General features: G+C 47.6%; 1 protein-coding gene and 1 non-coding gene across 15 annotated transcripts in view; both read right to left on the bottom strand.

The window, feature by feature from the left end:
* PRR5L (proline rich 5 like) overlaps positions 1-25,984 on the bottom strand; it is a 156,411-nt gene that overhangs the window by 46,754 nt on the left and 83,673 nt on the right. For 13 of the 14 annotated variants that reach the window (XM_070804052.1, XM_070804056.1, XM_070804055.1 and 10 more), the window contains 2 exons: positions 9,688-9,974; positions 7,554-7,634 (listed from right to left, as the gene is read on the bottom strand). In XM_070804052.1, the coding sequence (XP_070660153.1) occupies positions 7,554-7,634; positions 9,688-9,974 (368 nt within the window). Of the gene's footprint in view, positions 1-7,553; positions 7,635-9,687; positions 9,975-22,377; positions 24,773-25,984 lie in introns of those variants that run through there. The other variant, XM_070804061.1, reaches the window with a different exon arrangement.
* TRNAC-GCA (transfer RNA cysteine (anticodon GCA)) lies at positions 14,574-14,645 on the bottom strand. The gene has a single exon. It is a non-coding gene; the product is annotated as a tRNA-Cys (tRNA).

The raw sequence follows: 25,984 nt of genomic DNA, 5'->3' as shown, positions 1-25,984 counted from the left end.
CAGAGCAACCCGGGCTAGAAAGACAGCTTGCCTGAAGGGCTCTCAAACGAGGGTTCTCAGAAGACAATGCCCCAACCATTTGATGATCTGTTCATGAACCTCTGTCCAGGGGAATCAGGCTTAAATCTGGACAATGCCCATCATGCGCCTCTTGGAGCCCACTTACATTTTTCAGTTGTTGTTCTTATTCTTCTGTTTGTTTTTAAATTTTATTTCCCTATATATTTATTTGGCTGCATCGGGTATTAGCTGCTGCAGGCAGGAGCTTTTGGTGCAGCCCTGGGTTCAGTAGCTGCCCAAGTGGGCATGTGGGATCTTAGTTCCCCGACCAGGAATCAAACCCACATCTTCTGCATTGGAAGGTGAATTCTTAACCACTGGATCACCAGGGAAGTCCCTCACTGACTGTTTGCTAAGGAACATGGGAAGCTCAAGCTCAAGTCTCAGGTCAGCTGCTAACTAGCTCTGTAAACTCTGGGCCAGTTATCCCACCTCTCTGTGCCTCTTATTTCCTCATCTGTAAAAGGAAGATACAGCAGCACTCAGATCACAAGAGTGTGGTGAGTTTTACCAGAGTTAACACACAGAGCCTGGCACGCACTAAATCAATGTTCTACTGAAGTCTGCTATTATGTCATGGAATCTTGACTCAGACTGGTCCCCTCTGCCAGCCTGCGGGTTCCATCTGGGTTCTCCTCTCCTCCCCTCCCAGCTCTTGCCCCAGCTGCAGATCTCAGTTGGGTCAACAGATTCCTCCCAGGGCTGGACCCAGCTGAGGCGGAGCTCTGCTCTGGGACTTGGGCAGCCAGCTGACTCAGAACAAAGACGTTTCAACTCCAACCTGTCGGAGATGGAGCTCAGTTCTTGGAACCTCCTCTTTCCTTGAAAATCTCTGGGGTTTCCTTCACGACGCCTCCCTCCCAACAAGAACAGAAGCAGGGTGGTTGGAGAGAGAAGGAAAATGTGAGTTTCCTGCCTTAGGCCAGCTGCAGATAACTCATTTCTGGTTTCCGGAAACCTCCATCTGTGAGCATTTATTTCTGCTGAGAAAAAAAAAAATCTCCCCAGGAAGAAGGAGGGGTGAAAAGGTATGGAGAGACGGGTGGCAAGATTTTTCTCTCCTCACTTGCCCTTTCTACCTGACTCTCACCCACCCCATCCTACAGATTTCAACAGGGTGCCCTCTCCCAGATCTAATGGTGCCCACTCCCCGCCTCACACTTCCCCAGCACTCTGGATTCTCCCACCACCGGACTTAAAATATCGCTTGATAGCTGCTTATTCAGTTCCTTCATCTCAATCTGTGGGACGTTCCCTAAGAGCAAGAACTACCCACCCCAACGGCTGCCCCAGGATCTGACAGACAGTCCACAAATACTCACTGATGAAATGAAGGAAAGCATCAATGACCCCTCTCTCTATGCCTACCCCCTCACCTCCAGCCAACCACAAACTGAAAGCACTTTTAAGAACCTACTTGCATAGGCTCCTAAGAACCAGGACACATAAACAGTAGCTTTCTCACACTTTCCTAACTTTCTACAATCAGTGGACTAGTTACTGAAAAGAATGTTTTAGCAGGAGCATGCATCCGTGTCTTAGTTTGGCTATTCTTGTTCCTGGGAAAGCTCATGAAACCCAAACCTCTAACCCAGACTTGTCCCCACTGTCAAAATGCAGCCCCATTAGGATGGAGGCTGGAGAGGGGCGTTCAAAACCGCACTGATACCCCATAGAGAATTTAAACCAAGAACATACTCAGGTCCAGCCCACGTCAGGGCAGACAGAATTGTAGGTTGTGATAACAAGGGTTTCACTAGAATATGTCTATTCTGAGGGGTCATTTTCTAAGGCAGTTTCAACAGAAAATAATCTGATTCATGGTCTTCACATTGACAGACCATGAGCCTTGGCTTTAATTTAGGGAAAATTTGCCACTTTATTGAGGTGGCCACCTGATGTAAAGAGAAAAAAACTAGATGCTGGGAAAGACTGAAGGCAGGAGGAGAAGGGGGCTACAGAGGATGTGATGGTTGGATGGCATCACTGACTCAGTGGACACGAGTTCAAGCTAACTCCAGGAGATAGTGAAAGACAAGGAAGCCTGAAGTACTGCAGTCCATGGAATTGCAAAGAGTCGGACACAACTCAGCGACTGAACAACAATTCCTGATGAATTTGCTTTTAAAAGTTCTCCGCATCCTTCTCTTGATCTAATGATCTATTTTATAACCCGACCATCCTTAGTCCAGAGTTCTTCCTCAGAACTACCCCAAAGTCTATCTGCCAACGTTTAAACTGGAGTTCATTTTTCAGACATGGAGACATGTCTTAGAAGAAAACACCAATTATTTGTAACAACTGCATTTCGGGACCCAGTTATATAACACTTATCTTTTTGGTGATCATTTGCATTGGCTAATATTAACATGAATTCACGTTTCCCGGGGAACACACTAACTCCACAATTAGGAAGATGGCCAGGGCTGGCTGGGGTAACCTGGGGAAGCTGATTTAGGTTTTGACATTGGACTTGGATAATCCATCAAAGTTTATTACTGTTTGGCTGAAGTAGAATGAAGAACTGAGAGTCATTTCCTCTTGGTCTTTCCTCTGCAGAAAGGAGAAACAGCTGGCTCTCCTTGTAAGAACTTAGCCTCACCCTCACTCCCAGGCCAGCACATTCTTGGAGCAGCCTGGCCTGGATCTTTCTAGCTCAAAGTCAGCTCACCTCATCGAAACAATAAGAGAACTCATTATATAGTACTGCTCACGAGGCGACTGGTCACACTGCCCTGTTCTTGCATGCAAGGTACTCAGGCAGCATTTATCACTTTATTATTGCTAAATTTTCACAATACAAATAATAATGGCTAACATCTATTAGACACCAGCTCTTGTACTAATAACACTTTTGGCATTATCTCAGACCTCCCAATCACTATGATTTTGATGTCATTATCCTTATTTCATAAAACAAAGAACAGAGACTTGGATAAGCCATGGTCACATAGCTGGTCTAATCTTCATCCCTTACCAAAAGCTGCTCTCTGAAGTTAAACAATTCTCTTGAATCTGGCAGGGATCTTCCTGCACATAGAACTGTCATAAATGATTGAATAATGGGGTTGAGAATAACAGCCTTCTTTCCCTCCACATCTTCCTCCCTCATCCCTACTGCCTCTGCCCCTCATCCCACCTGGTGGCGTCTCAATGCTGGTGAGTTGGCGCTTGCATTCTGCGAACAGGTCTTCTTAGAGAAAGAAAGAGAGAGAAGAAAAACCAAAACCTGTCTATCTGAATGTAACCAGAGACTAGCATGCTTGTTTTGGTGTTTTAATTACTGAAATAAAGGCAGCTGTGTTTATTTCCATGTTGGCTCTTGCAGACAAGAGTTCACTTATTTAACTAGGGACAACCAGGTCATACAAAGTCTGGGATGCGTTTCATGTTCTCAGGTACACTCTGAGTGTCTGTGCTGGGAAAGCCCACATCCATTCTAATAACCAGCCTCAAGAAGGACAGAGGATAGATGGTCCAGAGCATGGTCATTGGAAGTCCGGTTTTTGACAGCTCTGATGTATTCTGGGCCCAATTCACATCCAGGCAATTAGCCTCAAACCCCTACAATATGTGTTTCTCATCATCCTCAAAACAGAGGAATATCCAACACCTAACACTAAACCCAGTACTGGAAAGGAGTGTTGGGGGAGTGTTGTGGTCCTCGGAGGATGTTAAGAATCAAAGCTCATGGTGAGAGATGGGGCCTGGGAGGCCTCAGGAATGGAACCGTGGCAGAAAGAAAGATCAACACCATTGGCTTAACCCTTCTTCCAGCTAAAACCTCTCTCTCTGACACTATTATGCAGTGCAAAGAACACAGGTTTCACTGCAGGCTGACTTGTATCTCCACCCCTCCCCACCCCCCAAATTCATATGTTGAAGCCCTATGTGTGATAGTATCTGGAGACGAGGCCTTTGGGAAATAATTAGATTCTGAAGAGGTGATACAGGTAGGCCCTCAACACTCATGCTGGGATTAGCATCCTTACAAGAACGGACACCAGAGCATGCCCTCTCCTCCGTGCACACAGAGGGGCTGTGCAGGACACAGCAGGAGGACAGCCAGGGAGAGAGCTCTCACCAGGAGCTCAGTCTGCCAGCACCTTGACCTTGGACTTCCCAGCTTCCAGATCAGAGAGAAATAAACATCTATTGTTTAAGTCACCCAGTCTATGGTGTTTGTACGGCAGCCCGAACAAACTAACACAGGTGTCTAAATCAGACAAGGATTCATTCTTGTTTGTTTTTAATTTTTAATTGGAGGATAATTGCTTTACAATGTTGTATTTGTTTCTGCCACAGAACAACGTGAATCAGCCGTAAGTATACATATATCCCCTCCCTCCTGAACCTCCCTCCCACACCCGCACCCCATCCCAGCCCCTCTAGGTTTGTCACAGAGTACCACCTTGAGCTCCCTCTGTTATACAGCAACTTCCCACTAGCTATTTATTTTACACCTGGTGGTATGTATATATGTCAGTTCAGTTCAGTCGCTCAGTCGTGTCTGACTCTTTGCGACCCCATGAATCGCAGCACGCCAGGCCTCCCTGTCCATCACCAACTCCCAGAGTTCACTCAGACTCATGTCCATCGATCAGTGATACCATCCAGCCATCTCACCCTCTGTCATCCCCTTCTCCTCCTGCCCCCAATCCCTCCCAGCATCAGAGTCTTTTCCAATGAGTCAACTCTTCACATGAGGTGGCCAAAGTACTGGAGTTTCAGCTTTAGCATCATTCCTTCCAAAGAAATCCCTACTATCTTAATTCGTCCCACTCTCTCATTCCCCACTGTGTCCACAAGTCCATTCCCTATGTCTGCGTCTATATTCCTGCCCTGCAAATAGGTTCCTCAGGAAAAGGTTCACATTCTGACTCTCCTTGTGACCTTGGACAAGCTATTGTGCACCTCTTGCCCATCATTTTGTGGGCGGGCTGCACAATGAGAACAATGGTTGTCTGACAGCTCTGTGAGGTGGGTTGAGTGTGGTGGAGGTGAAAGGCACCCGGCACTTTTCCTGGCACCTCCATCCATGTCAGCTCCCTTTCCCCCAACTCAAGGGTCCTGAGTGCTGGAATCTGGGATGCACCATTCCCATCAGCCTCCCATGCATGTTCTGGCTGATCTCACAAATGGGCACCTCCTTGGTCAAGTTCAGCCCACGGGTGTGTTTTGTTTGCCCTATACCTATGTTTGGGGACATCTGGATCATTTATCAACATTTGTTACTGCTACTGCTAAGTCACTTCAGTCGTGTCCAACTCTGTGCGATCCCATAGACGGCAGCCCACCAGGCTTCCCCGTCCCTGGGATTCTCCAGGCAGGAACACTGGAGTGGATTGCCATTTCCTTCTCCAATGCATGAAAGTGAAAAGTGAAAGTGAAGTCGCTCAGTCGTGTCCAACTCTCAGCGACCCCATGGACTGCAGCCTACCAGGCTCCTCCATCCATGGGATTTTCCAGGCAAGAGTACTGGAGTGGGGTGCCATCGCCTTCTCCATTTAAATGATATGAAATGTCACATAAAAATCTAAGTCTCTGGTTCTTCTTGAGAAATAAGATGGCATGACACTGGACCTACATTCTTCCAGCAGGCGGGGGGAGTGGAATCCCCTTGGGCAGAGGGTTAGCCCTCACCTCCATCCACCAGGCTGGCTTCACCCACTTAGACCTGCTGGCACCTGCGGGCCTCTCGGTGAGTAGCCCATGGGTTAACAGGGCTGGCGCAATCCGGCATGACCCATACTTTTCCTAACTGCCCACAAACAATGGTGTTTCAGTACAATTTCAGGATCTGTCCCCTGATACAAGGAACAATTGGCACGTCCCTGAGTCACCGCTTTATTTATTTATGCATCTATTGTGACCTAAGGAACATTCATAGAGAGGCGGGGATCTTAGTTCTCGGAGTGAAACTCAGTTTTTGCAACTGGGGGGTTGGCTGACCCAGCTTTGCCCCTGTCACCCAGCTTCTCGGGGCCTCAGTTTCCTCCTCTGTAAAAAGGGGGCCTTGGGTGAGATGATCCCTATTGTGTCTTTCCATATTTGTGTAATTCTTATGTGAAATTCAAGCACATGGCTAGAAATTTAAGACAACTCTCTTTATTTCTGAGCTCTAAAGGTTTTCAATGAAAGCAGAGCTCTTAAAACACTTCACTGACCCTTAATACAGGTCTTAACTAAATGTAAACAGGACTCGAAGAATGGCCTTGTTTAATGTTCTGCCCACTCCAGGCTTGGGTCTTTAGCCTTGATGTTCTGCACTTAACACACCCAAGAGGAATGAACACCAGCCCGTTAAAAGAGCTTATGTCCAACTTCCTGTCCCCAGGAGATCCTGGAGCTCTGGGCCATGCCTGCTTCTCTGCGCTCCTTTTACCAACACACAAATCCAACCACACCACCACCCAGCCCCCAGTGCTCTGGGCGAGTGGGCTAACTTTCAGTTCTGTGCTCAGGTCCATTGCTGCCGCAGGACCTTTGCACCTGCAGTTGCCACTACCTGGAGCCCTCTTCACTTAGTTAACATCCACTGACCCATCAGATGACAGCACAAGCACCACATCACCATTCCTGGCCTCCTTGGCAAAACCAAGTCCTACTGACACAGGCTCTCATCATGTCAATTGTGTTGTGGTAGCTGTCACAGGTACATTATTATTAATGCATGTTATATGTGTGATCAGTTGACTACTGATTATTGCCCCAACTGAACATATTGTAAATTCTAGGAAAAGCAGTGTCTATCTCTGTCTTTGTTCATTATTGTGTTTCCAGCACCTGGCTAATGGGGAGGCGCTGAAACATTTGATGTATGAATGAATGAACGAGCAGTGGACACTACTGGGAAGATTCTGGAAGACAAACCCTTCAAGGACCATACCTTATCGAGAGTTTTATCACCAAAACCTAACAGCAGTGACAGTGACAATGATGGTAAGAGCTCCAAGTACCAAGTACTTCATGTGTTTCCAACTCTGTTCTTACAGACTATTTATGCAGTAACTCAATACCTCACAAGAATATTATGGAAGTAGACGCATTTCCTATCCCTATTTCATATAAGAGGAAGCCAAGGCACAAAGAGGTTGGTAAACCTCTTAGTAAAAGAAAGAACAGCTATAAAATCCTAAGTAGTCTACTCCCAAGCACCAGACCATCCTGCCTAATATGGTCAATCAGGCATAAGAAATGTTTACAGAGTAAACGACAGCTGCTAGATGTCCCTCTCTACCCCCTGTGCCCCAGCCACCCACAATGCACTATGTACATGGACAAATGGACAGGCCCTCTCTGGAGCAGAAGTCTAGATAGACAAGGGCCCCGGAACAGTCAGAAAAGATTCAGCAAAGCCAACAGGAGCAGCAATAAGAACCAAGCAGAAAACAGAACTTAAGGTGAGGCTCCCGGAGTGACGGTGAGGGGTAGCCCCTCTGCCCCAGTTCAGGCCCATGGAGGAGAGGGTCCCCAACTGGCCAGCAACGTACCTGATGTTTTCATTCAGCGCATAAAGCTCATTGCTCTGCAAGCCGCCCCCCTTAAAGACGTTGATCACGGCAGTCTGGACGCTGCGGGGAAATAGAAAGACCCCCGGTGAGTGGACCTGCCTCCCCGGTGCCACCTCCACAAGCAGCTCAGAGCCGAAGGTGGGGAGAAGGGCCAGGAAGCCCGGGGCACAGGCAGGCCCACTTTTTCTCTCCCTGGAATCCATCACTGGCACACGAAGGTCCTTGGAGAGGAGGAAGACCGAGGCCAAGAGGACAAAAAAAGGCCATCTCCCTGCGCTTTCTCGCAGGCTGGCAGCCCTGCTGGGGAGCAGCCTCACTGAAGGGCGGGCGGTGGGATCTGCTCTCGGGAAACTGTGTGGCCGGCACCTGCGGGTCTGGAAGAGTCCCGCGTGGCATTGGCTACAAGCAGGAGTTCACCCCAGCCTGAGGTCCTCTCCCTTAGGAGGCCTCTGTCTTCACAGCCTGGAAAGGATCACGCCTTGCCTTATCTTAATTTTTTTTTTAATTTTGCAATTATGGATTTTAATTGTCCTCGCCTTTTATTTTACTTAAAAAAAAATTGGAGTATAATTGCTTTACAATGGTATATTAGTTTCTGTGATACAACGAAGTGAATCAGCTATATGTATACATAATGTCCTTTCCTTCTTGGACCTCCCTGCCAGCTCCCCCCTCAATCCTACCCATCTAGGTCATCAAAGAGCACTGAAGTGAGCTCCCCATGCTATACACCAGCTTCCCACCAGCGATCTATTTCACAGCTGCTGGTCTGTGTATGTCACTCTCTCCCGATTCATCCCACCCTCCCCTTCCCCCTCTGTGTCCACACACCCCTTCTCTATGTCTGCATCTCTGTTCCTGCCCTGCAAATAGGTTCATCTGGACCATTTTTTCTAGATTTCATATTCATGCTGCAATATACGATATTTGTTTTTCTCCTTCTGACTTACTTCACAGTGTATGACAGACTCTAGGTCCATCCTTTTAATAGTACTTTCTGGGAAGAACTCCAGAAGGGCTGGCCTCACTTCCCCTTCCCCTCCCGTGAGTGTCCAGGCAGTAGAGTTGATCCCTTGAAGGACCCAGGTAAGTCTCTGGACCCAGCCCAGCATTTCAGCAAGGAGCTGATCACAGGCTTGTTTTCACCCCAGGTTTCAGGCTTTTTAAAAATGAACCAGGTTCTACTTAACATCAAAACACTTCAGTTCTCTCCTCCCTCACAATCATGAGTTGTGCATTCATTTAAAAAAATTGATAATGATCCAAATGACACACACACACAAACCCTCAGTAATGCTTTAAAATAACAATGCATTTGATTTATCCAAAGAGGAACCACACAGATTTGAAAAACAGCTCCAGGAAGGTGAGACATAGTATGGATTCAGTTTCTACTCAGTACCTGGTACACAGATTGGCTGGGCACCTTACTAAGGCTCAGAGGCTCCTCTCCCAGCCACCAATAGCTTCCAGGTGGGGATCAACCCTGGTCTACGCTGCATTGCTAGCTTTTCACAGATACATGTCTCATCTTTCCAAATAGGTAGCAGGTGACTGGAGGTTACTTAGATGTTCCCACCCTCGGGTCCTCTGACAACTGGCATGGGACTAATGTTAAGTTCTGATCCAACTGTCCTGGGCTGGTTAACTGACTTTGAGAGCCTAGAAGCCCCCAGTGGTCCGCTTTCCCTCTATTCAAACAAGGAAGGACAGGGAGAGAGAAAAAGGGACAAACTAGGAGTATGGGATTAACAAACTGGGATATAGCAAACAGATACGCAACCAGGATTTACTGCCTAGTACAGGGAGCTATGTTCAATATCTTATAATAACCTATTGAGAAATATAATCAGAAAAAATAACTGAATCTAACACAATATTGCAAATAACTGTATATTAATACAAAAAGAAAAAATACATTAAAAAAAAAAACAAGAAACGCTGATGCATACAGTTGCCATAGGGAAACGGGCACACTGTGCCAGTCACCGCTATACCCATGACCTTCTGGAGCTGTGATCTCGGGAGATGCTGAAGCTCAGCCAGCCCCTGGCCCTGGCACCCCAACCCCTACCCCACCACCACCTTCCCGCCCACCCAGTGCCTCCCATACCTGTTCCAAGCAGAGTTGGAACTCAGCTGCAGAGCCTGGCGGGCTGCCTGGAAGCGGGGCAGGTCGCTGAGCGCCGGGGAGCTCATGAAGCGTGGTCTGGGCCTGCGGAAGGAGCCCATCTTGGGGAACTCGACGGGCAGGCTGGGGGTGAAGCCACGGGTCATAAGTCCAGGTGAGGGGGCGGCTTCTCCTCTGACCAGAAGGTTCCGACTGCCCACCCAAAGGGCTTCTCCCAGGGCTGTCTTTCGGCCCTCAGGCGTTCTCAAAACCACGATGTTGACCAATACCTGAAAAGAGAGGCCAGCTTTTCTTGAAAACACCTGGGCTGAGCAGACCCCATCATGGGGGAAGCTGGTTGGGACTTCCTGGCCAAACTACCCTAAAAAAAAAATTCCAGGACCCCAGAGTACTATCTATAACTTGCAGGGTCCCATTCACAAGTGTTCACAAGCCTCCTTTTGGTTATAACCTTGTGGTCATCCCCAGGTGGAGAGGCACTCACAGTGAGTTGAGGCCAGTCCTACAGAAAAGTGATTGCTAAGCTATGTTTGACTGTGGTTCCCATGCACACCCATCAAAGTTTGGGCCCCCACTGAGTCTCTGTAGCTTCCACCAAGTTTTCCATTGAGATGACTTAAAAAAAAAAAAAAATAGAGCACACAAGAGCTCCTTGTCTAGGCACTGAAGATGGTCCATGACACGCCCTGACCACAGCAGCCCACATGCATCGCTCAGTATTTCCCAAAGCATCAGTGCCTCTTCCCTCAGGCTCATCTCCTCACCCTCCCTTGCCTGCCATTCATTCATTTATTCTATCAGAACATATTTATTAGCTACTATTTACTAACCAGGCTTCCCTGGTGGCTCAGTGGTAAAGAATCCACCTGCTAATGCAGGAGACGTGGGTTGGAACTCTGGGTCAGGAATATCCCCTGGAGGAGGAAATGGCAACCCATTCCAGTATTCTTGCCTGGAGAATCCCATGGACAGAGGAGTCTGGTGGGCTACAGTCCATGGGGTCGCAAAAGGGCTGGACACAACTTTGTAATAAACAACATCGATTTATTAACCACGTGAGCTGTGTAGCATCTGAAGATTTCTAAGACCGAGTCCCTGCCCTCAGGAGGCTCACGGTCTATGGGAAGAGAAGTTTCCTGTATTTGCTCATGCAACAAACATTTACTAAGCCCCTACAGCACTTTGAGCACTCGGGTATTGGGGATGCATGGTGGCCATGGAGAATGTGGTCCCTGCTCCATGGAGCTGTTCCATGTGAGGCTGCAGGCTTTTGATTGTATCTACTATTTCCCTTAGGGCTTCCCTGGTAGCTCAGCTAGTAAAGAATCCACCTGCAGTGCAGGAGACCCCGGTTTGATTCTTGCGTTGGGAAGATCCACTGGAGAAGAGATAGGCTACCCATTCCAGTATTCTTGGGCTTCCCTTGTGGTTCAGACGGTAAAGAATCCACCTGCAATGTGGGAGACCTGGGTCTGATCCCTGGGTGGGAAGATCCCCTGGAGGAGGGCATGGCAACCCACTCCAGTATTCTTGCCTGGAGAAACCCCATGGACAGAGAAGCCTGGCAGGCTACAGTCCTTGAGGTTGCAAAGAATCGGACACGACTGAGCGACGAAGCACAGCATAGCCATGTTTCCCTTGCCCAGAACCCCCTCCCTCTTCCTCTCTGTTTATCTAAATCTAACTCACCCTGCAGGGTTGGGTTCAATGATACTGTCTCCTGGAAACCTTTATGACTCCATGGTTAATGACTTTGAGTGAATCTGGATTCGAATCTTAACAAGGTCACTCCCAAGTTGTGTGACTTTGGGCTGATTGAGTCTGAGTCCTCAGCTGCTAGCAATGCCAACTTCACAGGACAGATAAGAGGGGAAATGAGATGGTGTGACATGCCCAGCAAAATAGTAGACCCAAGGCTCTCAAGCATCGGCTATTTCTATTCAGACCTGTCTCTCTCTCTTTTCTGGGCACTTTTGAACCTGCCATTTCAGTCTTTTATTCTTCAGTCAGCGTCAAGTCCAAACTGACGATGCAAAGTGAGTTTGGGAACTGGTCAGAGGGAAGAACAAAATGAAATCACCAAGATCAAAGTCACTTTTTTCTTCCAAAGCTTTAGGGTTTAGCCCAAAAGTATTCTCAGTAGCACCTCACCAGCTTACTCTGCTGTGTCCCCAAAAACAACACTGAAAGAAAAAGATATTCCAGCTACAAATGCCAACTTTCCAGCTGGCAGGGGGAGCAGATTTTGCAGGCCCAGCTGCGGTGTTAGAAGAAGGAAGAATCCAGGTCCCTCCTCCCAGGGAAACAGGCTGCCCTGGTCAGCGAAGCACTGAGGCTGCTGGGCCCTGAGACTGTCCATCCAGCGGGCGCGGGCAGGGCTATCACTCCCTGTAGACAGTGGGCACAGTGACAATGAACTTGTAAAACCAGGAGCGAAGAAAGGAATGGCTCGTCCTACCTCTGACACTTTTTAAACGTGTCCCACTTTCTCTGACAGTCTCCTGCCCTTCACCCCATTCTCAGAATGAGCCGACGATGACTAAACTTTACCAATAAATGCTGAGGAAGTCATGATAGGCCTTCTCACTTTCAGAGGGTCTCAATAACCCCACAAGTGCCCCTGGAAGGTGGAAAGATCTATGCAAATAAATGAGTAGGGCAATGCAGTAATAAAACCACGGGAGCCCTTCAGACGCCTTAAACTAGCTGGCTTTGGGATTTAACTTGCCTGGTAAAGGTCACACGATTAAGAGAGACTCTGTTTCACTGCCTTTCTTTAAATGGGCCTGTTAAGTGCAATTCATCTGTGTAATTATGGGATATTAACTCCATTTACGAGGATCCTAAACTCCAGGTGATGGAGCTGCCTCCCACTCAGGGGCACCTGTACAGGGAAGTAGAAAGGTGAGCAGAATGCATCATTCATGTCTTCTGGTTTCCTGCCGAAACACCACTTCTGCAGGAGGCTGGGCAACACAGCGGACCCCGGGAGTGGGCTCCTGCCCCGCATCCCACTTCTCAGTTACTGCCTCCTGCCAGGCTTCCTGCTCCAAGCCATGTGCACATCCAGCAAGCCTCATGGGCAGCCCCATCCACATATGCAACCCTTTTAACTATGGGTGACTTTCAGCCAAAAGGATGATGACCGCGGCGTCCTCGGCCTTGCCTCAGCCGTGCAGTAACACACAGCCAGGAGCGTCTCTGACTCATTCGTCCCCTGCAAAACCTGCCACCCTCAGATTCAGACATTCCAAAGCTGTCTTCATCCACCATGCCTACTTCCGGCTGGAACCGAGAGGCCTCCCCAGAGCTCCAAGAGGAAGCTGCTGGGCGCATTGATGAGAGGGGCCTAAAAGGGAAAAGCTGACACACCCTGAATCCACCTGCCATGGCACTGCCTCCTCACACCCGGGCTCGTCCCGACCTAAACAGGGCAAGGCGGAAATTCACAAGACAGGCGGAGCTTCCCAGTGAAGCCAGGCCAGGCTCTCGCTTACAGGGGACAAAAGTGAGGCTCAGAGGAGCAGAGCAAAGTCTGATATCCGAGGTAGGAGAGAGCCGGGACTGGCTAGAACTCAGGTTCCCTCATTCCTGATCTAGAAAGTTTCCCAGCCCCCACCTAGGCCATTCTGTAGGCTCTTTGAAGACAGTAATCAGATCGAGACTTACTCATCCCTGTAACCTCAAGCCTAAGGGCACTGCTGAAGATAAAAATGAAGAAAGACTAGCAACTCATAAGGCACCAACTGCCTGCCTGACCTGATGACAAATGCTGTCACCAAACCCCATCTGATGATCAGAGAAGTTAAGTAACCTGCCAGAAGTCACACAGCTATTAAGAGGCAGATCACTGACTGACGACTGGCCTCATCCTACTGCCCATTCTCACTTTGCCGGGAGACCAGACCTGGCCAGGAGAATCACAACTGAAGCTACCAAGTTAGGCCGGAACATCTAGTCACAGAATTTCATATTAAAATTTAAACCTCATGCCCCAGAGATGGATAAACAGACGTAAGGAACACTAAGACCACATTTGACACAGGCCAGGGGAGCACAAGGAGAAAAACATGAAAGGCGAAAGCTTGGGCTGCTTTAGTTAGACACCCCACCCCCTACTATCTGTGCAACCTTGGCAAGCCTCTTGACCTCTCTGAGGCTCAGTTGCCTCCTGCACGAGATGAGCTAGCTAGCATGACAACCTCAGGGTTGAATGAGGATAAAAGGAGGATATATGTAAAGCACTTAGATGGAAGAGTGCGTGGCAAATAGCAAATGCTTCATAAGTGCTTGTTAAATAAATAACTTGTTATTTCTAAATCTCTAGGCAATGACAGCAGTGGGAGCATAGTAACACTTCCTCCGGCTTATGGCGACCTCAAAAACATCTGGAAAATACTCCACTTGGGAGCAGGCCAGGTCTCTGAGCCCCCATGGTGGTCATAGAGCATTAGGGCCTTGGGTAACTCAGGATGTTATTTACTGAGGCATGATGCCTTTCAACTCCTTTCCCATAGCATGGTTTCTGGGTGGCAGTGGGGTGGGGGTTGGTCACAGAGTGAAGCAAGCTAAGAATTACTGGCCCTTTGGCCCAGCAGTTCCACTTCTAAGAATGTACCCTACAGAAATGGTGACATGGTCCTGAAGCCTGGCAAATATGCCAGTTTTTTTGCAGTAATGAAAAATTGGAAACCACCAAAATATCCACCCAAAGGGGACAGGTTAATCAACTATGTGAAAATGAAGTCACTCAGTTGTGTCCAACTCTTTGGGACCCCGTGGACTGTAGCCTACTAGGCTCCTCTCTCCATGGGATTCTCCAGGCAAGAATACTGGAGTGGGTTGCCATTTTCCTTCTCCAGGGGAGCTTCCCAACCCAGGGATTGAACCTGGGTCTCCTGCATTGCAGGCAGATGCTTTAACCTCTGAGCCACCAGGGAAGCCCCCTAATCAACTATTGTACCCCCTAAATGGAATGGTTGCTGCTCAGTTGCTCAGTTATGTCTGACTCTTTGCGACCCCATGGACTGTAGCCCACCAAGATCTTCTGTCCATGGAATTTTCCAGGCAAGAATATTGGATTGGGTTGCTATTTCCTCCTCAAGGTGATCTTCCCCAGCCAGGGATCAAACCCATGTCTTCTGCGTCTCCAACATTGCAAGAAGATTCTTTACCATTGTGCCACCTGGGAAGCCCAAATGAAACAGTTAACATACCATTAATTAACAGGAATGACTGTAGCTCTCAAGGATGAGTGGTCACTAGAGGCTTTCAAATCAGGCAAACCCTGGCATCAACGCTCATTCTGCCACTCATTGACTGTAGGAGGCAGAAAAACTGGCCCCCAAAGATGCAGTCACTTCTTAGTCCTCAGAACCTGAGACCATTGTCTCAGGTGGCAAAAGATGTAATTAAGTCAAGGATCTGGAGAGAAGTAGCTTAGTGTGGATTATCCAGATGGACCCATAAATACATGTACCCTGATAAGAGGGCTGTAGGAGACTGGAGACAGAGGAGGAGACACAGATACACACAGAGAAGAAGCAAAGACAGAGGAAGAGACAGGAGAGATACAGCCACAAGCCAAGGAATGCTGGCAGCCACCAGAGGAAGCTGAAAGGGGAAAGAAACAGATTCTCCCAATGCAGCTAGAAGTCGGTCTGCTGTGAAAAAGAAAATGAGATTCACCCCTAGCGTCTCTGGAGGGCATATGATGCTATGATACGTTGATTCTGGACTTCTGACTCCAGAACTGTGAAAAAATACATTTCTGGTTGTTTGTTTTTTTTTTAAGACTTTTTTTTAATGTGGACCATTTTTAAAGTCTTTATTGAATGTGTTACAATATTGCTTCTGTTTTATGTTTTGGTTTTTTGGCTTAGGATGTGGGATCTTAGATCCTAGACCAGGGATCAAACCTGCATCCCCTGCATTGGAAGTCTAAGCCTTTTTTGAAACTCTACATGTTAATTTTGTAAAACTGTTTGTTTTGTACTGGGGTATAGCCAATTAACAATATTGTAATAGTTTCAGGGGAGTGGCAAAGGGACTCAGCTATACATATACATGTATCCATTCTCCCCCAAGCAGGAAGTCAAAGTCTTAATCGCTAGACCAGCCAGGGAAGTCCCCACGCCTGTTGTTTAAAGCAAACCAAGGTTGTGGGCATTTGTTACTGCAGCCACCACAAATGAATACACTCACTGTGTCCCTGGTCCACCCTGCACAGCAGGGTCTACATCGAAAACATGGGAGCCTGCAGAGTTGTGGTGCTGACGAGCAAGATGATCTACGAGGTGCTTGGCATGGTTCCTGGAAGTACACAGGTGCCACCCCACGTGCTGGGGAGGTTCAGACCAAAGGGGCCAGAGCCAGGCTCCGTGTCACCACTTCCAGCGGAAGCAGGAGACTTAGGATTGGTGGTGGTAGTGATGGTGTGGGGCTGGATGAGATGATTCAAGGAAGGCTTAAAACAGGTTGGCATGCAGCAAGTGCTTGATATCTGCTACCTACTGCTTATTTTTATTACCACCACCACCACTGCCGTATTAGCCTGCTCAGTCTGCTATAACCAAATACCACAGACGGGGTGGGTTCAAGCAACAGACATTTATTTTCTCACGGTTCAGGAACTACAAGTTCACGATCAAGGTGTCAGCAAGGTGGTTCTCCCCTGAGGCCTCTCTCCCTGCCTTGCAGACAGCCACCCTGTGTCCTCGCGTGGACTTGCCTCCGTGTGCCTGCATCCCCGGGGTCTCTCTGTCCAAACTTCCTCTTCTTATAAGGACTCTAGTCATATTGGATGAGGGTCCACTCTGATGAGCTCGTTTTAACTCAGTCACCTCTTCAAAGTCCCTATCTTAAAATGTTACATTGGCCAAAATAGCTTGTGGGTTCTTTTTTCCTGTAAGATGTTACAGAAAAATCCGAATGAACATTTTGGCCAACCCAATACAATCACAGTCTAAGGTTCTAGGGGCTGGATCTCACCGTACGAATTCTGCTAAGTCCCTTCAGTCGTGTCCGACTCTGTGCGACTCCAGAGACGGCAGCCCACCAGGCTCCCCCGTCCCTGGGATTCTCCAGGCAAGAACACTGGAATGGGTTGCCATTTCCTTCTCCAATGCATGAAAGTGAAAAGTGAAAGTGAAGTCGCTCAGTCGTGTCCGACTCTTAGCGACCCCATGGACTGAAGCCTACCAGGCTCCTCTGCCCATGGGATTTTCCAGGCGAGAGCACTGGAGTGGGTGCCATCGCCTTCTCCGATACAAATTCTAGGGGACACAATTCAGCTACAACCACCACTGCCACCACCACCATCATCACTGTCACCATCACAAAACCTTCCTTGCCTAAGTCTCTGAGTTACAGAAACCATGGGGTTTTAGTAGATGTTCACTCATGAAGGACCAATGAGGCTAACACTTAGGAAAATACGCTTCTAGAATGATTAAAGTAGCTAAGTTTTGGGTGCTTTTCAGTTATCTGGAAAGCCAGAGTCCTGCGTTCACGAAGCATGAGGCAGTTAAAGGGTTCCTGGGTGCTGTCACTGGCCTTGCTCCCCCGCCGGGCTCATTGCACGGGGTTACTTTGGAAACTCGGGATCCACAATGTGTATCCTGGAGAAGAATGTGGTGTCTTGCATTCTCCTCCCGGCTTCTAGGGCCAGGGCATGGGGAGGGGGCGCAGCCTACGGGCTGGGCCAGTGGGCAGAAGTAGGGGGTATACCTAGTGGAAAATGCAAATGAATTCTATTGTACTAAGACTGCAACCCTCTGAAAAGGGAAGTAGGATCATGGCAAAAATTTAAAGAAGTGGATGGCTTATAATGACTCTGAGGCTTCCAGGAAAAAGCCATTCTGAGGGTAAATGGGTACTCAGTCTGATGTGGCCGCCCAGAAAACAGAAAACAGAAGAAACCCGTTCCCAGGGAAACCAGATAGACAGCTCATCTGATAGATCCCCTCACCCCCACCCAGGTGCCCCTGAAGGCAGGAAGCCCAGCAAGGAGCTCCTCCCCTGGGACACGAACACAGAGATGAAGAGCCAATGACCTTCCACACCCTCAGGATTTAGATACCGTCATTCAACTCCACCCATCCGTTCTCTTAACTATGGCCAGAGCAATCTTGATCATGATGACCACAGAGAATGATGGCATATTCACTGAGGGCAAGGAAAGGACAGGCACTGGACACGCATTATCTTGGCGCCTCTGAAATGAATTCAGGGGGACTTGACCCAAAATCTTTCATGATACAGATTAGAAAATATCAGAGTGCACCCATTTGGGGGAAACGTGCATATCACACATTTACTGAGACTAAATATATCAGTATTTCCTACTGTCAAAATGTTAGAAAGCCCCTGAAAAAGACACATGTTCATTGTAGCCCAACGTTCAATGCAGCACTATTTACAACAGCTGGGACACAGAAACAACGTAGATGTCCACTGACAGATGAACGGATAAAGAAGCTGTGGTACATATATACAGGGGAATATTACTCAGCCATAAAAACGAATGCATTTGAGTCAGTTCTAATGAGGTGGATGAACCTAGAGTCCATTATGCAGAGAAAGTCAGAAAGAGAAAAACAAATAACATATATTAACACATATATACGGACTCTAGAAAGATGGTACCAATGATCCTGTTTACAGGGCAGCAATGGAGACTCAGACACAGAGAACAGACTTGTGCATACGGAGGCAGGAAGGAGAGGGTGGAATGAATGGAGAAAGTAGTATTGAAATATATACACCACCATATGTAAAATAGATAGCCAATGAGAATTTGCTGTATGACCCAGGGAACTCAAACTGGGGCTCTGTGACAACCTAGAGGGGTAGGATGGGGTGGAGGTGGGAGGGAGGTTCAAGAGGAGGGGACATATGTATACCTATGGCTGATACATGATGATGTATGGCACAAACCAACACAATATTGTAAAGCAATTATCCTTCAATTAAAAATAACTATATTTTTAAAAAATGCTTGAAAGCCCTGTGTGCTATCATCTTCCCCATCTTACAGAGAAGGAAATGGAGATGCTGCTTTGAACAAGAACCCAACACCCCAGTGCCTGCAATGCTCACAGAGCTGTTGCTTCAATGCTTTCAAAGGCTCCCTACAGGTCTTAGAATAAATCCCCAAACCTCATCCTCACATTCTCACTTCCCTTCACTCTGCACACCAGCTTCCCCTCATTTCCTCTAATACTACCTGCTCTCTCCTGCCCCGGGACCTTTGCATGTGCTGTGCCCTCTGTGGGAAATAGTTCCTACTCACTTATCCAGGCTCAAACCTGCACACCCTTTATCACCTAAACTTCACTTGCTCAGAGAGGTCCTACTCCTTCTCCGCCCACCCCCCCACCCCGATCAGGTCACACCACCCCACAGAGCACCACCCCTGCTGGCGCCCTCCCCACCCCAATCAGATCACACCACCCCACAGAGCACCCTCCTTACCAGGGACCAGTTTTGTGGAAGACAGTTTTTCCATGGATGGGGCCAGGGGATGCTTTGGGGGTGATTCAAGTTCATTACATTTATTGTGCACTTCATTTCTATTATTATTACATCAGATCCACCTTAGATCATCAGGCATTAGATCCCAGAGGCTGCGAACTCCAGAATAAATCACTACAGAAATATTCCTTTTTGTTTCCATGAGGTCCATAAGGGCAGGGGCTGTGTCTACTCTGTGGTCAAGTGCATCCCCAGAACGCAGTATAGTGCAAGAATCCCACAGATATTCGATGAATGAGCAAATGAACTAGCCAGAGAGTGATGGTCTTGCTGGGAGACACAGAAACCATAAACAAGTATCAGCTGAGGAGTCTGATACCTCAAATTACAGACAGCTTTACTGCATGAAAACATCCTAGTATTGAAATCCGACAAGCCTGGGTTCAATCCAACCTCTACAGTGTATCAGCTGGGTGACCTGGATAAATGGCTCAACCTCTCCGAATCTCTGTTTCCTCATCTGTCAAATGAATGTGATATTTATCTCAACGTTGTTAGCATTAAATGAGGCAGCCTAGATCATGGCCTCACCCACGGTAGGAAACCCCCTAATTGGAGCTAGTATTAAATTTTTATAGAACACTGTTCTCCACGAAGCCTCCATAGGTTCCCAGATGGGACATCCAGTTATGGTGTAGGGCTTGATGGAGTGCAGTCTGGGGCAACTGCCAGGGAGGGAAATTTGACAAGATTACAACCTGGTAGCTCAGATGGTAAAGAATCTGTTGCAATGCAGGAGACCCGGGTTTCATCCCTGGGTTGGGAAGATCCTCTGGAGAAGGGAATGGAAACCTACTCCAGTATTCTTGCCTGGAGAATCCCACGGATGGAGGAGCCTGGCAGGATACAGTCCACGGGGTCACAAACAGTCACATATGACTGAGCGACTAACGCACACAAAATGACGAAGGTTGTGTCCTCGGACACAGCAACGCTACTTCCAGGGATGTTACTCTGGGCGTGTCGAGTGGGTTCTAAAACCAGAGCTCTTCTGCAGCCTTCTTTATAACAGCCGTGGGTCGGGAAGACCCTAAATGCTTAGCACCGAGGACTGGCTCTGTCAGCTACAGTGTCCCATATGCTGGGATCTCAGAAAGAAGGGTCAACAAACTTCACGCACTGACTGGGGTGCTCTCTGGGGATGCTCTGAATGAAGCGCGTTGAAAAGCTAAACATAATCATGTTTATGTTAGGCTCCCATCTACATAAAAAAGATGAAAAAGCATATTTGCATATTTCACTCAATGAGCATAAAGCATCTCTGAAAAGACAGACCAGAAACTGGTAACCCTGGTTTTCCCCAGGAAGGAAGCTGGGTGGCAGGAACACAGTGGGGAGCACTTTTCTCTATAAACCCTTATGTACTTTTTAAATTTTGAAACATGAAAATGTATTACTTTTTCAAATAAATAAGTAAAAACAAGTGACCCCCCCCAACTTCCCTCCCCTTCTCAAAAGTCAAATACATCATAGCTTATACGATTTGTTCAAAGTCACTCAGCTCTTAGAAGTTGGATTCAAACTGGGCTCCTGATCCCCAGGGCAGTGCTCTATCAATTACCACTCATTCATTCAACACAAATTTATTTATTTAGCATTTATTCTACAACAGGAGCTGCCTTGTGGAGGGATATATGGGCCAGAAAATAAACCCTGGTAAGAAAAGATGAAGGGGAGAACCAATTTCTTTCCATCTTCACATCATGCATCACAAACCGTCCCAAAGGGCTGTGCCTAAAACATCCCAAAGAGTGGACAGAAACAACCCAGGTTCAAGGAGGCATCCACAGACCAATCCAATCTGGATTTTGCCATCTTAGGATAAAAGCCCAGCTGTCCCAGATCTGAAGTTTTCAAGAGAAGACCCAAATCCAGACCTATTAAAATGTTTAAATCACTCAGTGTGGAAGAGTTGGCAACTAATTCACCAGGTGGACTAACACCTTAGGGGCCTCACATAACCCCTCCCAGCTGGGGCAGTAGTAAAGAATCTGCCTGCCAATACAGGGGCTGCAGGAGATCCATGGGTCAGTCAGGAAGATCCCCTGGAATAGGAAATGGCAACCCACTCCAGTATTCTCTCCTGGACAATCCCATGGACAGAGGAGCCTGGTGGGTTACAGTCCATAGAGTCACAAATTTGGACTCGACTACAGCAACTTAGCATGCATATGGGTCTGTGACCTTTATTTTATCCCATCATAGCTATGACCACCAGCCTTCTCACACTTTTTACCCAGAGCCTAATCAGAGTATAATGTAAGCCCGCACTACCCAGCCACTGTGGCCTTGGAAAAGTAACTTCCCTTCCTAAGATTTATTGATTTCTCAGTTAAGTACGAGACTTGCTGATGGCCATGGTAACCTCTCAGCATTGCCAGCCATGTGTTCAACCCCTACCCTGTGAGGCCCACATAACCAGGCACCTTTGACAGATCAGGAGGGGGATTAGACCATGACACAGTGCAAATGCAGAACCAGCCCTCAGCCTTCTGTCATCTCCCACTTGCCGTATCATCTAATCGGTCAGCCTCTTAACTAACCAGCTCTCTCTCTTATCTCACCCTTACTCCATCATTGCTTCCTCAGTGGAGTCACAAGCACCCTCTCCTCCCCTCTACACTACATACACACTCAGATACACTCTTCAAACAGGGCCAGTCAGCAGCCCCTGAGATCCTCACTAAAAAAAACACATAGCAAACAGAGCCTGCTAAGCCAACCTAGGAAACCAGATCTGAGCTACCTGGTGCCCGTACGTCTTTAAGAACAGTGGGACCATTTTCCAGACCACTTGTTTCCCATGATGATTTTCCTCGTGTTGGTGCTGGTAAGAATATACTAACCATCATCAGAGGCTGGCCCAGATGGTGGGGTAATGCTGAGCCTCTGTGAGCAACTATCATCTCAGTCCATTTCTGTCCTAACCCAATGAGGCAGCTTTTATTATTTTCATTTTGCAGAGGAAGAAACTGAAGCCTGGGAATTAAGTTGCCCAGAGTCAGAAGACTAGTTAAGTGGGACCAAAAGTCAAATCCCACCTGATTCCACGACCTGAACCCCCAAGTTTTAACAACAGGTCTGCCACATGTCCACCTCCCATACTTCCCTTCTCAACCATCGCCAACAGCTTCTTACCCAGTTCAGGCAGCCCGTGAGCTCTGTCCTTTACAGGAAGGAGGTTTTTGTTTCTTCATAGTCCCTTCGAGAGAGCTGAAGTCATTGTGCTTGTTTACTGGTTCACAGCCTGACTGGCCCTGAGAGCACGTAAGTTCTTTAAAGACGTGTGAGAGCTGGCTGGACTCGCTCACTGTCGTATCCTGCTATGAGCACAGTGCTAAGCACATAAAAGATGCCCAGGAAATAAGGTTGAATACTGGGATGAAATGTGGACTTCCACGCCAGCAAGTGGAACAACCCTTCCATTTCTGAAAGTGTTAGTCGGTCAGTCATGTCCCACTCTTTGCAACTCCATGGATCACAGCCTGCCAGGCTCCTCTGTCCATAGGATTCTCCAGGCAAGAATACTGGAGTGGGTAGCCATTCGCTTCTCCAAGGGATCTTCCCAACCCAGGGATCGAATCTGGGTCTCCCGCATTGCAGGCAGATTCTTCACCATTTGAGCCAAGCATACACAAGGGACCAGAAAAACACCCTTCTTTCTGCTTGAACTGGGGTCCACCTTAGCATCACTGGACCTAGGCCATGTGGGCAAGAAGTCCTAGGTCTGCCTGCTGGTCAGTGGAACCTACAAGCACAGCAGAGGAAGGCGCCGGCTGCTGGACATAACACACTCATTTGGATTAAGACCCACCTTTGCAACTTGTAGGAGACAAAAACCAGCGGGAGCCAGGCATTCTCACAAACAAGAAAATGTTAGGAGTCAAGTTTGGACTATGAAAAAGTTCAACAGGAAGAATGAGACAACTTTCTCAGTCCTCCGCTGGAAATCAGACGCAGACGGAAGAGTCTGGGAGTCCGAATTTGTGCAAGAGTAAATATTGGCACAAACAGGAAGCAAGCGCCTGTTTCTCTCTGTTTCACAAGGTTGGCAAAATCTCCCCAGAACTCAGAGCACTGACAATCCCGATCCATCTAGAAATAATTATTTCATTCCAGCATCATCTCCCAGGCCTACCAACCACGATATAATCATCAGAATAATCCCCTCCTGTGATACAAGTCAAACAAAACTGTGGGGAATAACCACACCTCTTATTTACTCCTCTCGAAACCCCACTTTAAGTATCAAGTTTCTTGGAGTGCAAATTGTTTGGGTGTGGCCCATAAATGCCATCCAGAGTGATTCTGCAGTGCCTCCCAGATGATAAACTGAAAAGTCTAGACACCAGTGGTCACAGAGACTGACCACGCATGATGTCAGCAATTACATTGCTGACATGGAACATACATAAAACCCTGAGGGGTGACAGAGCGGTCAGCAGCTACTGTCTGGCAGCCAGCAAGAGATTTCAGTGTGGGGAAATGTGCTCTAGAATAACATGTGTGATTTATTAAAAATTAGCTTCACTCTCTCGTTGCAGGAACAAGATGGAGTGCTTTCTCATAAGAAAAGGAGGCGAAGGCAAAGGGCTCTTCTCCCATGTCATGGGGCCAAGTGCAAAGAGCACTGAAGAGAGTCAGGAGCCTAAAGGGGCTCTTGGGATCTGATCATTTCAGGGAGGTCATGAGTTCGATTCAAGTTCATGTAACAACCACGTTAGAAGCTCTGCTGTGTGCCAGGATCTGAGTAGGAAAAAACCATTCGGGACGAGGAAGAATGGAGTATCTGCCCCCAAAGGGCTCAGGGGCTCACAGGAAATACTCAAAAGTCATGCTGTAAATGCACTATTACACCAACGACTGTAATTGAAGATGGACAGCTGAGACAAGACCGAGGCAGAAAGATTAAATCGCCTTCTCCAGTTACAAAGCAAACGAAAGGTCACCCGAAAAATACAAGCTCTCCTCTTTCTTGTCTGTTTCTCTAAAGAATATGGGCACTGGACAGTGGGAAGGAAATTTGGGGAAGAAAAAACAAGCTTTCATAGCTAAAGCTCAACAGGTACCCTTTTAAAATCTGGCAAGGATGGGACCAAATATTACGCTTTAATAAATATCAGTAAGCACCCACTATCCAGAGCACGAAGAAGAGCCAGATGTGGTCCTATCAATAATAAAGAAAAGAGAAAAAAGAACAGGAATTTGGTCATGATTAAAGAAAAACACAGGAAGGCCTAAAGCACGGATGGCAAACAACGAAAAGCCTGCAGTGGCCTGAGGCAGAGAACACACCCAGGCTCAGAGGCCCAGGGGGACAGCAGCAGACTAAGGAGAACCCTCAGGCTTCTTTCTGTTTCTTAAAGAAAAGCTGGAAGCCCGGGTTTACATGTCAAATCTCCCAATTTTTAAATACTGGAGCAAATAATCTTTTTTTTTTTTTTTTTTTCAAAACAGGATTCAAACCAAACAGGACATTTCTGATGCCAAAGTCTGGCGCCTGGGCTGCCAGTTTGAGGCCCCTTGGCTTAGAGAGTGACTACAGAAAAACAAGTATAGTTCCTACCTGCCAGGGCCAGAGGAATAACAAGGAAAGAGTGTGATGGTCATTCAGGGAGGCCTGTAGGAAGATGAATCCAGTCCTGGGAAAAATAATCAAACCAGTAAAATAAAACTTCAGAGGCCTGTGGTATACCACTCACCACTGACACCTGCACAACACTTTATAGAGTCAGCTTTAGGGATCTGTGGGTTCTGAGCCCTCGAATACAGAGGCCCAAGTGTAAAGACTTGAGCATCCTTGGACTTCAGTCCAGGGAAGAGAGACCTCCTGCACCAGTTTCCTACAGATACCAAGGGATGACTAGTTTCTAAAGCTCATTTTCACATTCACCTCATCTGATCTCCCCAACAACTCTCAGAAGTAGGCATCACTATGACCCCTATTTATTTTAGAAGTAAAGAGTTTCCGGTTCAGAGGCCAGAGAAGGAACTTGTCTCCGGTCCCACAGTTATGAAAGGGCAATAGCACCAGGACTCAAGTCTGGGACGAGTACTTTTGCATATTTCAAAGAGAAGAACTCCAGGCTATCTTGATGTACAGCCAGCCTTTACAACACCGGTCTAGCAAAAACTAATGTTCTGAACCAAGGGTGATCTTGCCCCCATCTCCTCCTGAGGGAGACATTCAGCAATGTCTGGAGGTATCTTTGGCTGCTATACTGTGGGGAGGTGTGGAGTGTACCACAAGCATCTAGCCAATAGAGGTCAGGGATGCTGTTAAACATTCTACAGCACACAGGACAGCTTCCTATGACAAAGAACTATGCAGCCCCAAGTGTCAATATGGATAAGGTTGAGACCCTGGTCAGACTCTAGTGCCTGGCTACTTAACTTGAGACCTGAGAATCAGCAGAATAGGCATCACTTGGGAGCTTGTTAGACAGTCAGGCCCCAACGCATGCCCACTGAATCAGATTCTGTGATTTAACAAGATCCCTGGGTGATCTGCATATACCTGGAGAAGCACAGCCCTAGACCAGGCTTCCTTGGCCATGCCGGAATTTTTGCACAGGAAGGAACCTTTGCAGGAGACCAGTCGCGTTATTTTGTAGACAGCAACAGTGAGCAATTGGCCCCAGGTCAGACTGCTTGCCCATGGCAATCTCTGATCTCAAATCTAGCTCAATCCAGATCTCAAATCCCTGTTCTGCACTATCTCCGAGACGCCAGCCAGGACCAACAT

This window comes from Bos indicus, chromosome 15, assembly GCF_029378745.1.
Source record: "Bos indicus isolate NIAB-ARS_2022 breed Sahiwal x Tharparkar chromosome 15, NIAB-ARS_B.indTharparkar_mat_pri_1.0, whole genome shotgun sequence".
In the NCBI taxonomy this organism is placed as follows: Eukaryota; Metazoa; Chordata; class Mammalia; order Artiodactyla; family Bovidae; genus Bos; species Bos indicus.
This window is presented reverse-complemented; position numbering and strand designations above follow the sequence as displayed.